A 15221-nucleotide genomic window follows, 5' to 3' on the forward strand; every position below is an offset into this window, starting at 1 on the left:
AACATGAATATAAAATGTCTGGATGGATAGTCTAGCCACCCAGTTGCCAGTAATAACAATGATAGTGATGATTATTATAATGAAAATGACAATACTGTGTATTGAGCAATTACTGAGGGTTGTATCATCTCCTTTGATGTTCACTATAACCCCACCAGGTTGGCATGATTACTCCCATTTTACAGAGAAAACTGTGGCTCAGAAAGGCTAAGTAACACACCGGGGTCCTACAGCTGCCGAGCAGTGGAGCTGGTTTGACCCCCAAAGGCCAGATCTTAACCACTATGTATGTCACACTGGGTCTATCCATGTGCTACTAAATTCTAGACCAGTGCTGCCCAGTAGACCTTCCTGTGGTATTAGAAATGTTCTCTGTGCTGTCCACTGCAGTAGTCACCAGCTACCGAGGGCTAGGGAGCAGTTGACATGTGGCTACTGTGACTACTGCTTTGAAATTTTGTTTAATCTCAATTTAAACAGCCACATGTGGCTAATGGCTACCATACTGGACATCGACACAATCTCCAAGCCTCACCAGAGTGTCCAGCATTTCATGCATGCTCAACAATGTTGAATGAACAGATTCAAGCTTAACTCCATTACAATAAACTAGGTAAACGATGAAGATAAACCAGATAAGCCATCATCTCCTGGTGTGCTTTTCCTTCCCCATGCTGACCATAGCGCTCTGAAGACTGAGGTTTATTCTTTTCTGGATCCTCAGTGCATTAAGGTGCTTTGTGAATTTTGTACTAAATGTTTCCATGTGACAGAAAAAGCTACACTTCTTATGTGTGTATGTGTGCTCAGTCATGTCTGACTCTGTGATCTCATGGACTGCAGGCTGCCAGGCTTCTCTGTCCATGGAATTTTCCAGGCAAGAATACTGGAGTGGGTTGTCATTTCTCCCTCCAGGTGATCTTCCCGACCCAGGGATCGAACCCGCATCTCTTGCACCTCCTGCACTGGCAGGCGGGTTCTTTACCACTGTGCCACCTGGAAGCCCACTGCACTTCTTATGGCTCCTTACAAAGTGAGCCCATCTCAAAGATCTCCTGTGTGAGAGATTTAGGAACTTGGCAGGTTAATCTCCCTAAAAACCACTCACACAGGGCAGTTTGGTATGGTTCCCAGAGTGGCAAACAAGAACGCTTTTCACTCATAACAGACCTCCATGTGAGAACACATTTAGCATTTTAGTGTTTCTCTTTTTTTTTCTCATTATTATGTGCTCCAACCGACTTGCCCCTCCCAGAGTGTTTTAGATATTTTTTTGCTCATTGCCACCCCATGAAATTTTAATAGCACAAACTGTACATCTGTTCATATACTAAATGTGTGTGTGTGTGTATATATATATACAGCTCTTTACAGCTCTTTACATTGGAGAAGGAAATGGCAACCCACTGCTGTATTCTTGCCTGGAGAATCCCATGGACAGAGGAGCCTGGTGGGCTCCAGTACATGGGGTCGCAAAGAGTCAGACACGACTGAAGTGACTTAGCGCATAGCATATGCTCTTTACATGAGAAGAGTAAGCTTGCCGCCCACCCCCAAAAACTTGCTTCTGCTGCCTTAAGGCCACATTGCTCCAGTTGAGAGTGTGTGGTCTAGCTCAGTGGATGTTGTTCTCTGAATAGTAACTTAATCCAGACCTTGGACTCTGAAGACAGCTCCTTTCCATCAGTTCCTGTCACACCAGCCACATGTCAAGTGCTCACCTGTGACATGCAGCTGGTGGCTACTGCAATGGACAACGTACAGAGAGAACACTTCCATCATCACAGCTCCTGGCTAGTGCTGGACTAGAATTCTGTAGCACATGCATGGAGTTAGTATAACACGGTGGTTACGAATATGACCCCCTTGACAAAGGAGAAGGGGGAGCTATTTAATGGACACAGAGTTTCAGCTGGCAAGATGAAGAGAGTTCTGGAGATGCGTGGTGGTGGTGGTGATGGTTATGCAACAAGTGTGAATGTGCTTAATGGTAAATTTTATGTTATACATATCTGACCACAATTAAAAATAATTTTAGACGTTAAAACACCTTTTAAAATGAGAGAAAAGAATAAGCCTTAGTCTTCAGAGCGCTATGGTCAGCATGGGGAAGGAAAAGCACACCAGGAGATGATGGCTTATCTGGTTTATCTTCATTGTTTACCTCGTTTATTGTAATGGAGTTAAGCTTGAGTCTGTTCATTCAACATTGTTGAGCACGCATGAAATGCTGGACACTCTGGTAAGGCCTAGCAATTGTGTCGATGTCCAGTATGGTAGCCATTAGCCACATGTGGCTATTTAAATTGAAATTAAACAAAATTTAAAAGCAATTCCTTAGTCACACCTAGCCACATGTCCCCCTCATTCACTATGGGGAGGTCAGATGGTGGGCCTACCTTAACCTCAACCAAGTGAAACATCATTGTGCTTTATCCTGGGGTTTCACTCTAAAGACCCTCCTGGATTCCTTGCTTTCTGGCCACACCTTATGCCTGATGAGGTCTAGAGGACCACCTTTCCTCACAGCCCACTCTTACAACTCAATTCTTCTGGGCACTGACACCTGCCCTTAAGGAATTTACAAATGAGAAAGGACTGTCCACTACTACACCACAAAGCTGGTGTGGCAGGATCTGCATAGAGATCAAAGGGTGTTTAAAGACGTGTGTAACAACTAAACAGTAATTTTATCTGTTGAGTGTAATAACAAAAAACAGGGCTAGCGCTTTGTCTGTTTTTAATATCTTTTTCTAGTAATTCATTTATATTATAGTTTACAAAAATTATTAATCCATGTGGATTGGAAATTAAAAAAACCGGATCTTTCCCACCCACTTTAAAACCTGGATGCTCTGTGAAGCACTGGTGCAGAGAACAGGTACCATGGGCTTTCAGAGGAGCCAGAGGTGTCACCAGGCTGAGGTGACCAGGAGCAACTTGCTACAGTGAGCATCTGAACTGAGCAGAAAAAGATGAGCAGGATTCTGACATAGATTCTTTCCTTGGCCACATTTTAGTCAGGCTTCCAAGTCTTCTCTTAGGCCCATCTGTGTACTTCTTTGCAAAATAATTTTAGCAAGAACCTCTTACCCTTGATATAAGATCAAGGTTCCTTATCCTCCACCATCTCCCAGATGATTTCTGATTTACTGTGGCCTGTCTTCAACATGAATCTTGTTGGGTCGGTTTAGCCCGAATCCCTTGTCTATCCACCGACTCCCACCTAATTCTCGACTATAAATTCCCACTTGTTCATGCTCTATTCCGAGTTGAGACCAATCTCTCCCCTTTACTGCAGAATCCCATTGCAGTGGTCCCTACAACTGTCTATATGGTCCTAGGCAAAGTCTGCTTTCCCAAACTGACAAGTATCATTGAATTTCTTTTCTTTAACAAGTCCAGTTACCACTGGGTCCAGGATTGTCCTTTAAATCCAGGGATAGTTTTGAGGCTGGGCTGTGGCCTAGAGACAGATACACTCCAAAGCAGTCCCAGGAACTCAGGGGCACCTGCTAGCTCTTTAAGGAACCACACTTGTTTTTTCACTTCTGGAGGAGGCTTGGATGAGCTGGGGTGCTGGCTCCTGACCAAAGCAGTAACAATCTATTAGAATTTTTTAAAATAAAAACACTGCAAAGGAAGAAGTTGCCGTGGGCTAAACAATAGCATGTTTTAAAAATAAACACCCGAGGGTAAAAGTCTCCTCTGAGAACTCTCTGATTAAGCTACCACCCACTAGAGAACAAAATTTCGTGACAATCTCTCTCCACCTTGCCATTAAGTTGTCAGAATTAACTGTTATTGGAAGGTTTTTTTTTTTGGTCTGGCATTTGATGATGTTTCACAATTGTGAATGGACACATCATCCAAGCAACTCATTGTTGCACTGAGGCATCCTCTTATCCAGATGAGTCCTGTCTCTGTCACCAGCAGAGGCCACTGGCATAGAGAGAGACAAGCACAGACTTTGGTGGGACACCCTAGGCTCAAATCCCAGCTTTCTCCTCCGAGACTGTTTCCCCATCTATAAAATGGAGATCTAAAATGTCTCTGCCTCCTAAAGGGTAACTATGAGGAGCAAAGAGAACCATGGCATCTTGCACAACAGCTGTTCTGAGGGTTAGAAACAATATCTAGAGCGCGCCTAGGACAGTAAGCAGAATTTAAAATTTTACTCAGTCAATAGCTTCCGTTACTGCTGAATGAAATGATCAATAATGAAGTGTGTCACTGAGCACACGGAAGGCACTTCGCAAGTGTTAACTCTTTTGCCCTGCATGCCTTCCATAATTACATGGCCACTAAGGAGATCTTTTTAAAACATCAGTCGGGCCATTTCACACAGGAAATCCTTACCCAGGCTAACAAGGCCCCGAGGGAAGGGCACTGTCTGCCCTGCAGCCAGGTCCACCAGCCCTCTTCTAGAGCCGACCGAGCTCCCTCCAACAACAAGGCCATTGCCTAGGCTCTTCCCTCTGCTGGACTGTCTCACTCTCCCCTTCTTTTGACTGCTTTTAAGTCTTTTCCTCAGAGGCCTTCCCTGAGTCTCCAGGCTGAATCAGGCTCTCCTCACTTGGCATCCTATTCACACAACGTTTCAGAGTTATTACTAATGCGCTCCTTATTTAATGTCTGTCTTTCTCATTAGACTGTAAGCACCCCGAGGGCAGGAGACCCAGATATCTGTCAAGCCACCAGTGTTCACCCAGTGCCTGCACATGGGGGGAACTCCATAAACATGTGTTGATTGAAAGAATAACCAAATCATCTACATATGGCTACCGGGCTCCAGGCAACTCTTCCCAGGCTCTGGTCCTCAGGCAGCAGGTTCCAGAATGGAGCTCGGGACTCTGTGTCAGTCCCAGGTGCTGCCCTTATGATCTGTGTGATCTTGGAAAACTGGCTTAATCTCCCTTCAACTTCCTGTTCCCTCATCTCTAAAGAGGTAAGTTCCTACGTATTTTCACTGGATTGCTACGAGGATTTAAAAAAAAAATAAGGTCATTACTTCCCCAGAAAAAACAAGGCTGAGGGCAGGCTATGCTCTCACTCTGTTGATCCAGGGCAGCCTGGATTAACGCTCCTGGGATGTTAAAAGGGAAAAAGAAAAGGCAGAGGACAGCCTGCAAAATATGTTTCTGTGCATGCTTCCCCTATGACATCAGTTTTTCTTAAGAGACATTAATTACAAAGAAGTCCCTTTCAATAGGTTCTGTCACCTCCCAGACTATTCTGTGAAGTTAATAAAATTAAACTGGTTCCCAGCAAAATGAACTAAAGGCTCTCGCAGCCTTTGTCAGCAGGTCCACATTTGATGTTCAAAACCTCTGTCAAGGAGCAGCGGGCGAGTCTCCTGTTTCTTCAGCAACCCATGAGCTGTTTTAACATTTTTTTTTTTTAAATATCATAAAGGACAGTGCTATTTGTATTTGGAACCAATTTTTCATAAGACCCAATGAGCTTTTATAGGAGGCTTCTTGTTCAATGAACATTAAACCTCAGAGGATCTGAGGCACTCAGCTACTCTCTTCAAAGCCTGTGCTTTGACATTGGGATAGCAAACAGCTCAGGGAGACTTTTCTAGCTTTCTACCACAACCTAGTTATTATTGCGCTCTCTCTTTGCTTCTTCTTATCTCAAAAAATTGGTAGCTCGGGTCTCTGGGTTGAAGCTGCTTGTTTGCTGGGGAACTTAACATGTGAGGCAGAACAAGCCTTTTCCTATTGTTTTCGTTTCCAGAATGAACGCACTGTGCGAACTTACCTGGTTTGGCTTGATTCTAATATTGGCCCTGCAGGTTCTGATGCCAATGTAGGGACTGTCTAGAAACTTCTGATAGTATCAGACAAAAGAGTAAATTAAAATTTTTTCTCCTAGGCCTAACTAGTAAAATCTAGTTTTAGCAAGAACGCTGCTAAGTCAGTTTGATCAGAGCTCCCAACCCCCAATATCTGATCACTCTCCATATCTAATCAGGCTCCTCATTATCCATCACCCCTGGGTGCTGGAGGGCAGTCCTAGGTGCTGCCCTTATGATCTGTGTGATCTTGGTAAACTGGCTTAATCTCTCTCCAACTTTCTGTTTCCTCATTTCTAAAGATAGAAGTATGCTCCTACTTATTTTCACTGGATTGCTATGAGGATTAAAAATAAGTTCATTACTTTCCCAGAGAAAACAGAAAATAGCACTTTCCATGCACCATGACATATCACAGATAATGATAATACTATGTCATGGTGCAGAGGTGGTATCTGATTACCCTGGGCTGTCTTTACCAAAAATCCTGTTAGGTCAATTTAGCCAGAATCCCCCTTACCTTTGATGTTTCTTCACAGTAATTTTCCATCCACTGATCCTGCTACCCAGGTCATTGGCCATCATTTCCCATTGGCTCATGTTGCATTCATTTGGACCTGAACCCACTCTCTTTCCACCACTGCAAAGTCCCATTGCAGTGGTCCCTCTACCTACTGTGACAATCTGGAATAAGTTCTGCCTTACCATCTTTGAGTGTTACTGAACTTTCTTTTAAACAATACTTCCCCACTGAAAGCTTGTTCAGGGCATTCCTTGGAGAGAATGGCACAGGTGGGAGTCACTGCTCTAACCTGTTTCCTCGTGCCTACAAGCTTATGTCCAGAATCCCCAGGAAGGCGCACAAACCCCATGAAGCCATGCCCTCACCTTCCATTCCCTTGCTTCCTCCCCAGGTTTGCAGCCTTCCAGTCAAAGTCTCACTGTCTTCCCAAGATTCTGTGCCTTCTCCTATTTTCTTCTGCCTAGAATTCCTGCCACTTCATCTGATTCCTCTCTCTTCTTCAAAACTCCACCCAATGTCCCTTCCTGCGTCCTCATTCCCAGAAAGACTTATCACAGAGCATTGCAAATGTAGTCTCCTTTTCTTGAAGAACTGGACATCTCTTTGTGTCTTGTGTGCCAGGCATACAGCCTGGGACATTGAAGATATGAATGAATGAACCAGTGTCTTCCAGATCCATGTATTCAACTTACGAGATTCCTTAGAATCCCTGCATGATTTCTCATTTTTTCTTAACAGGAGAAAAATATACACATTTATTTAATACAAGTCTTATGTGACATGGAAGCCATCATAAAGAATTAAGTTCCAAAGAAATGGCGAAAGTACTTGCTTTTATATTAGGTTGACAAAGACAGGCAATTGTGGAAAAGTGACTAAACTATATGAGGCTCACTCTTTTCTTTTTTTTTAAAGAAACAAAACCATGTTAACTCAGTTGAACAGAGCTGTGAACCAGTCTAGTACTGGTTTAGGAAGAAGGAAAGCTCATTCATGGTGAATTCTCTGGGCTTCACTATGTCAGAGGCTGAAGCAGGGAATATTTATCTCTCGTCATTTTTCTCTCTGTTACTGTGGCAACAAGTGGCACATTCATTATGGGAATTCCATTCCTTATGTACACAATGTATCCCTTCCTTCTTTGGAGAAAAGGCACTGTAGAAAACCTGAGGTGGATGAAACTGGAGCCTATTATACAGAGTGAAGTAAGCCAGAAGGAAAAACACCAATACAGTATACTAACACATATATATGGAATTTAGAAAGATGATAACAATAACCCTGTGTACGAGACAGCAAAAGAGACACTGATGTATAGAACAGTCTTATGGACTCTGTGGGAGAGGGAGAGGGTGGGAAGATTTGGGAGAATGGCATTGAAACATGTAAAATATCATGTATGAAATGAGATGCCAGTCCAGGTTCGATGCATGATACTGGATGCTTGGGGCTAGTGCACTGGGACGACCCAGAGGGAGGGTATGGGGAAGGAGGAGGGAGGAGGGCTCAGGATGCGGAACACATGTATATCTGTGATGGATTCATTTTGATATTTGGCAAAACTAATTATGTAAAGTTTAAAAATAAAATAAAATAAAATAAATATATAAGTCTTCTGGCTTCAATAGCTGTGTTCTAATGCAACAAAAATTTCTGGTCTTAGGGAAATGTTTAATTCCTGTGTGCAAAGTTGTAACAGGCCATCTTATCTTCTTGGTTCCCAAACAAGGTTGGGAAAGAATGAAGGAAGTGTTTCTTGGAATGCAGGCAGAATACAGTGGTTCTAGATGGTACAAATGAGGTAAGATGTTCATTCTCAACCTGTATGATTTTAAGCTCCAGCAGGAAGTTTTAAATTTGTAATCATCTTGAATTGGCAGTTTTCGTAGAGACTGAACTATATTAAAAAACAAACAAACAAACAAAAACCAATGTTTCAAGAAAAGCAAGCATACTTTTCCCCCATAACTGAAGTAGATAGTGGATGCTCTTAGCTACCTAATAACAAGTTGTACAGCCAAATGATATGTGCATCTTCACCTCTTATACCTTCTTGCCAACAAGGGACTCATGGACCAGCAGAAGACCTGAGGTCCATGACCAGGTGGCTGGAGGAAACATCAGTCCCTCACAGGATTAGCTTGTTTTCACACGGTTAACCAGTGTTTGCTGAATTAAACTGAACCTGTTTCAGGAAGGCACATGGAATGATTCTTTCTACTGGAGCTGTGGATGGCTTCCCAGGACACAGCCACTTATGAGTAAATGAATACGTATTTTAAAAAAATGCCCTCCCCACCCTAAATAGCACAAGGATGTCACCTGCGAAATCTGAATTTAAAAATAGGGGGGCCTCCAAATACCTTGAGATGTCACTTTCTCTGCTCCATCCTCCATTCTTCAGTGTCTCTTCTGGACATTTACACTCACCGCTTGGTATGAGTAGCATTTTCTCTGGATATTGGTTCGTCACTCATATTCCAGCTCAATTACTGTATCTTGAGAGTTAGAATCTAGTTTTATCTTTTATTTTGCCAGAGTTCGGCTGCCAGCTTGCCTCCTATTCTTTATTTTTTTGTAAATAAATGTCTTATCGGCAGTGCACCCAGGCCCAATCACTGACATATTGTCTATTGCTGCCTTTCTGTGATACCCAGTTGGAGAGTTGGACAGGGACCATATGGCTCAAAAAGTCTTGAATATTCACTTATCTGGCCCTTTACAAAAAGCCTTCCAGATTCTTGCTTGTAGGGAAACCTATTCACACATATATTCTGATAAATACCATTTGTATTTAAGCCTTAATAAATGCTGTTTATCTCTAAGCCTTAGTTAAACCCCAAACGGAAAAACCTCTGCCCCTGAAGGTGAGATCAGATTGTTGTCGTTCCAGCTCCTGCATCAGGGGAGTAAGACAGCTTCCTGTGGGGATGTTTGGGGAATCTCTTGGAACAGGAGGCAAGAAGTCATTTCATTCCTATGCTGGGTATTAAAGAAAATGTGACCTAAATTTAAACTCACTGGCTGAATAAGACCTGGGCCAGGATTTCCAGAGCCACACTTCTCAGGCATGTTCACAAGCCATTTCCCCTGCCATTTCGCTGGCGGTGGGATACAAATACAGCTTACAGACCTTAATGCTTATGGGGTCTAAGTGCAGATATTCTGCGTGTGGCATGGGTGTATCCTTCAGGATATAAATTAAGGGTAGGATTCTGCTAGTGCCTAAACGATCTGCCTCTAAAGATGCCTTGAGATGATGTCCATTGTGCCTTCTCTGTGTGTTAAAGCAAATTCCAGACATTATGTCATTTCCATCCCTACATAATCCTATACACTTTAAAAAAAAGATCAGTTTCTTATATCATTAAATGCCACTATCAGCACTATCAACAATTTCTTTTTTAAAAAAAATTTATTTGTATTATGAATAACAAGCTCTCTGTTAAATTAAAAGCTTTCATTTATTTATTTATTTTTGGCCATACCACACAGCACGTGAGATTAGTTCCCAGACCAGGGATCATACTGGAGCCCCCTCTATTGGCAGCACAGAGACTTAACCATTGGACTGCCGGGGAAGTCCCTCAGAAATTTCTTGATACCACCTAATAACCAGTCTTATATTCAAATTTCTTGATTAACGTGATGGCTTATCACATGAAGAGAGATTCTCCCTGTTTAAAAAAAAGCTATAAAGTAGTTTTATGTCAGCAGAGGCTTTGATAGCAGAGGTTTTGTTACTTTGTTAATTTGGCAAGATTATGCGTAAGTACAGATTATTTGTCTCAGGTTTTACTGTCTCTCTGCCACTGATTTATGTATCCTTAGGGCACTCACTCAGCTCTCCCCTGCTTCCAACATGTATTGTCCTTTGTCCTGATAAATGTATGAAATAAGCTCTTGATCTGCTGGATTTATAAAGGCTTTTGAAACTTGAAAGCCGCTCTTCCTGTATATTTTCCACAGCCATCTTCTGCTTCACCCTCCTGGCTCTGTGGTGGGTTGGGAGGCTGAGGATCACTGCAGGCTTTGGGGAAAGGACCACACACCAGGTAAAGGTGGTGCTGGGCTCAGGGGCAGGGGGCAGAGCTGGGGAGCAGAAGGGCAGGGAGACTACCAGAGGCAATGCTGGAGGGGTACAGAGCAGAATCCATCCCACCTACTTCTTCTGGAAGGAAGGAAAGAAAGGGAGGGCAAGGAAGGAAGGAAAAAAGAAGAAAGAAAATACAAAACAAAAAAGCACAAAAATAATGTGTGTTTGCCTTGAAAACATAAAAGAAAACTCAGTGATCATTTTTTCTTACTAACTGAATCTAGTCATTGTTAGCCATTTGATTTTGGTCCTAACTTTTAAAAATATATATAAATTTTAATAAAATTTGTATTGTATACAATATCTAATTTATTTTATTCTCCTACTTTATATTAAACAGGAATATTTTCCACCGTCACTAAATATGTTTCCAAAACAAAGTTTTTAATAGGTGCATAGAATCCTAACTTATGGGTATAACATACATTCAGATTGCTTATACTTTATCACCATTATACAAACAAATATTACCATGAATACCCTTGTACCTAAATCTTTGAACCTATCTCTGATGATTTATGTTAAATTCATCAGAATAGAAATGTGAGGTGGAAAGATCAGAACATGTTCCAAACCTCCCCCCAGAAAATTTGTTCCAATTATACAGTAACTGGAAGAGTGACTGAGCCTGTTTTCCCATAACCTTGCCTTAGTACTGTTATTATTTTTTCCTTTTCATCTGAAAACTTTAAACACAAATTATCATCATTGTACCCATTCCTGCTTTGTTCATGTCCTTTGAATCTTTTACCATTTTATCACTTTATGTCAAAAGAATGGATAGTGTTTAACTGTGGGATTTGGTGAGGGAAAAGTGTAAAAATTTCCAGATCTGTGCTACACCTTCAAAAAGCAGCTGGGCTATGCACGTGGAATGCAAATTATTTTCCTAGATTATTTGCAAGGCTGAGCTAGCACTCAAAACGGACTGCAAACATCTTACTTGTTATCAATGCCAAGTATATATTTTCAACATCTACTATTATCCAACTAGTATATTCACACAATATTGTTACCTTTTCTTATGAAATCTGGCTTACTGCGTGGGTTTTGGATTTGCTGCCTAATCTGGATCAACTTTCCATACCTTCCTCCATAGATGTAAGTATCAATCACAAAATAGTTTATGAGCCTTTGTGCAACTGCATGCAAAATACAGTACATATGTACAACTTTGAACATTTTTCTTGGGAGAGAGTCCAAAGCTTTCATCATGTTCTCAAAAGACCCTAAGAAAAGATTACAACTCTTTGATATGGAGAAAATTCTGAGGGTTTCTAGAACAGCCATCTCCACAGGAGAAGGCAGGTAATGTGAGTGAGTAAAGTGGATGAGGTATCGGGCACTAGGGAGTGACAAGAACTGTGGCGTCTCACATGTATTTGCACCAACTAAACACAGTAGCTATTTCTCAGCTCTGGTGTGTGGGGAACTGGCCCCAGTGTTTCCTGATCTTATTTTTTTTTTTTCAGAAGAAGCCAGAAATATGGATGTTTACATGAAGTCTTCCAAATTTTAAATGCCTCCAATAATTTGAAGTTAAACAAATAATCATTATATGGTACAAATGACTGGTCTGCTGATTTGGCCCTCTGGCTGCAGGCCCTAAAAGAAACCAGGCATTTCAAAACATAATTATATTCTCTTTAGGTCTATAATAAGCCAAGAACACCAAGCCCACTTAAGAACTAGGCTTCCAATGGACTCTGGTCTGTTTGGAGTTTGGTACTTCAAAAGTTCAGTGGCTAAATCTACAGCTGAAGCAATGCAGTTGCTGAAAGCAGCAGACCCTGACACCCATCCATCCTTCCCCAGCCAATGTCCAGTACTCTACAGAGATCAGTCCTACATCTCTAAGTGGCAGTAGAGAAAAATGTTCTAGAAGAGGATATGTCAAGAACCCTAATTGCATGGTTATATAAAACTGTGATTTTCAAGTTGGCAACGCTAGCAATTGCTGCATTTCACCTACTGCCAGAATGAGAAAAAGCCAGGAAAGTATGGAAGCCACAGAGGAGCTAACCATACCCAGACAAATGACATTTTTATAAAGCCAATTAATCTCTACCTACATAAGGGAGTGTGCTCTATAAAGATACCCTGCAACATAACAATTCATAAGGGAAAAATCATTTCCAAATTCAAGTGTGTCACAAGTTCAGTTTTAAAAACACCCAGCTTTTGAAATATGGTACCAGCCCATCATTAAAACTTCCCCACAACATGTGACTACTGGTCCCTGGGCAGATTTCCAGGGCACATATATAGTAGGTTCTGAGGTCTGTGGAGGAGTGGGAGTGAGTGGGCAGAGGGAACAGAGGACCCTTCAGGCTGAAAGGGTTGAGGCATGATGGCTGCAGCTGAGAAACAAATCAGTAAACCACAGAAAACATGATCCAAACTGATAACCACATTTTGCCTGAGGATGCTGGCTGACAGGAAAGAAAGAAAAGTGAAAGTGAAGTCGCTCAGTCATGTCCGACTCTTTGCGACCCTGTGGACTGTAGCCCACCAGGCTCCTCTGTCCATGGGATTCTCCAGGCAAGAATACTGGAGTGGGGTGCCATTTCCTTCTCCAGGGGATCTTCCCGACCCAGGGATAGAACCCAGGTCTCCTTCATTGCAGGCAGACGCTTTACCCTGTGAGCCACCAGGGAAGCCCGCTGGCTGACATGGCAGTGACCAAATACCCCTTTTTCTTTTCCTTCCTCACGAGACATTCTACAGCTGGTCCAACGAAGATCTGAGCTGTGGTTGACAGTGCCACAGGCAAAGCAATGCCACTTTGTGAATAATGAAGTATTTCACTCAAGCAAATATGTACTTTCCAAGGGAGGTATACGTGTGTGTATGGTACATTAGATGCATTTTGATTTTTTCCTTAAGAACAACTCAGGTGATTAGATGGCTCCTTAATCACAGAGAACATCAGTTTTCTAAAGGTACCTGTAATCATGCTGGATACAATTAATGGTAAAATGACGAGTTTCAGCATTCTCATCAGAATTTCTCCAGGAAAGGAAAAGTAGAATTTCTCCAGGTTAGATAGCTTGCTGTATTCTCGAACCAAGACTCCTATAACAATCCCTAAGAAAAACAATGAGAAGAAGAAAGGAACAACATTAGATTTTTTTTTGGTATACATTTCTATGAAAAAAATCCCCCAAATACAATTTTTAGTGGCAAGAAAAATAATTTTGATGATCTTCCTTGAGTCGGCAAATATTAGACTTAAAAAACAAATTGCATTTTAAAAGGTAATGAGTAAATCTGTAAAAAGTAAAATTCATGTGAAAGCTTTTTTCATCTCCTTTCTTCCCCTGCAATTATATTATCATGACAAAACATCAAAGATTACCATGAGAAGGAAAAAGAAAAGTTCAGTCTTAGCCAGCCCAATATAACAATTGTTTTACACACCACTTTTATTGTCTATCTATAGATATTTTATATATTTTATACTTTACATATCAGTTTGTATTTTCTCATATTCTTTTAATAAAATTTTAGTAATACTCTTCTCTTTTTATTGAAGTAGAGTTGATTTACAATGTGTTAGTTTCACAGCAAAATGATTCAGTTATACATGTTTTTCAGATTACTTTCCCTTATAGGTTATTACAAAACATTGAGTATAATTTCCTGTGCTATATGGTGGGTTGGTTATCTATTTTAAATATAGTAGGGAAATGTTCAATATTAAGAAACAGTATGCATTGTCTGAAAGCTTGCCTTAATACGATGTCAGTATGAACTCTTTCACTTGTGAGATGATTCTGACAACTAAAAATCACAAATTTTAAGTATTTCTTCTTTATCTTCTTCCAAAGAACATCCAGTTGCCCTACTCCGCCCTATTTCCGTCAACTGCCACTCCCTACTACCTTCTATTAATCAAGAAAGAAAATGGGTTGGGATGACTCACACATCTTTTTTCTCTTCATCAACCTCTGATGGATGACATGCTAATTGGGAGTAAAATGACTAGAGGGCAGGAACCTTCAGGAAGGATATAACTAGATATGTTAATTTGCAAGTGCAAATAATTAGTATGTGAAAATTTAGAGTTATTTGCGTATAGTTAAGAACGCTAAAGCAAATGAAGAGATGTGAATTATAATCAGTAGTAGAGTTTTCATTTAAATTCTGGTATACTTCTCATGCCCACTGTGCTGTGCTGTGCTTAGTCGCTTAGTCGTGTCTGACTCTTTGTGACCCCATGGACTAGCCCGCCAGGCTCCTCTGTCCATGGGGATTCTCCAGGCAATAATACTAGAGTGGGTTGCCATGCCCTTCTCCAGGGGTCTTCCCAACCCAGAGATTGAACCCAGGTCTCCCACATTGCAGGCAGATTCTTTATCATCTGAGCCACCAGGGAAGTCCATAAGTAACCTTATATGAAACATTTACAAGTTACATTAGATAAGTAACCTTATCTTTAGCTTTTATTTTCCTACATATTCCACCTTTGCCTTGATCTCTATTTTGTACATACATTATTGAATGTATTTCTGATCAGCCATTTTAAATTATTTTTGGAGCAAACCTATACATGTAAACATTTTTGAAATTGCAGTTAAAGCAAACAAACAAAAAAGCCTCTGTATTTTTTATCCTTTTTGATACGGATTTCAAAACTTAAGTGTTAGAGACTCCAGAATGGTTAAGAACACCAAGGATTCAAAATGTTTTAAGCAAATATTAAAAGCATGTTGTGCTTACTACTTAATTAGCTATGTTCAGCTGTTCTATACGGAACGTAAATACATTGTTCTGTAAGGATGCTCTGTGATGTTCAGTGC

The 15221-nt window shown here is 41.1% G+C and overlaps 2 protein-coding genes across 3 annotated transcripts in view; one reads left to right on the forward strand and one right to left on the reverse strand.

The window, feature by feature from the left end:
* Positions 1-5002, forward strand: part of SPATA6L (spermatogenesis associated 6 like) — a 113960-nt gene extending 108958 nt beyond the window's left edge. For both annotated transcript variants that reach the window (XR_009738007.1, XM_061425385.1), the window contains one exon: positions 4652-5002. The gene's annotated coding sequence lies outside the window, so the exon portion shown is untranslated. The remainder of the gene's footprint in view (positions 1-4651) is intronic.
* Positions 1-15221, reverse strand: part of SLC1A1 (solute carrier family 1 member 1) — a 75276-nt gene that overhangs the window by 24933 nt on the left and 35122 nt on the right. The window contains exon 2 of the mRNA XM_061425382.1: positions 13366-13506. Within this exon, the coding sequence (XP_061281366.1) occupies positions 13366-13506 (141 nt within the window). The remainder of the gene's footprint in view (positions 1-13365; positions 13507-15221) is intronic.

This window comes from Bos javanicus, chromosome 8 (assembly GCF_032452875.1).
Source record: "Bos javanicus breed banteng chromosome 8, ARS-OSU_banteng_1.0, whole genome shotgun sequence".
In the NCBI taxonomy this organism is placed as follows: Eukaryota; Metazoa; Chordata; class Mammalia; order Artiodactyla; family Bovidae; genus Bos; species Bos javanicus.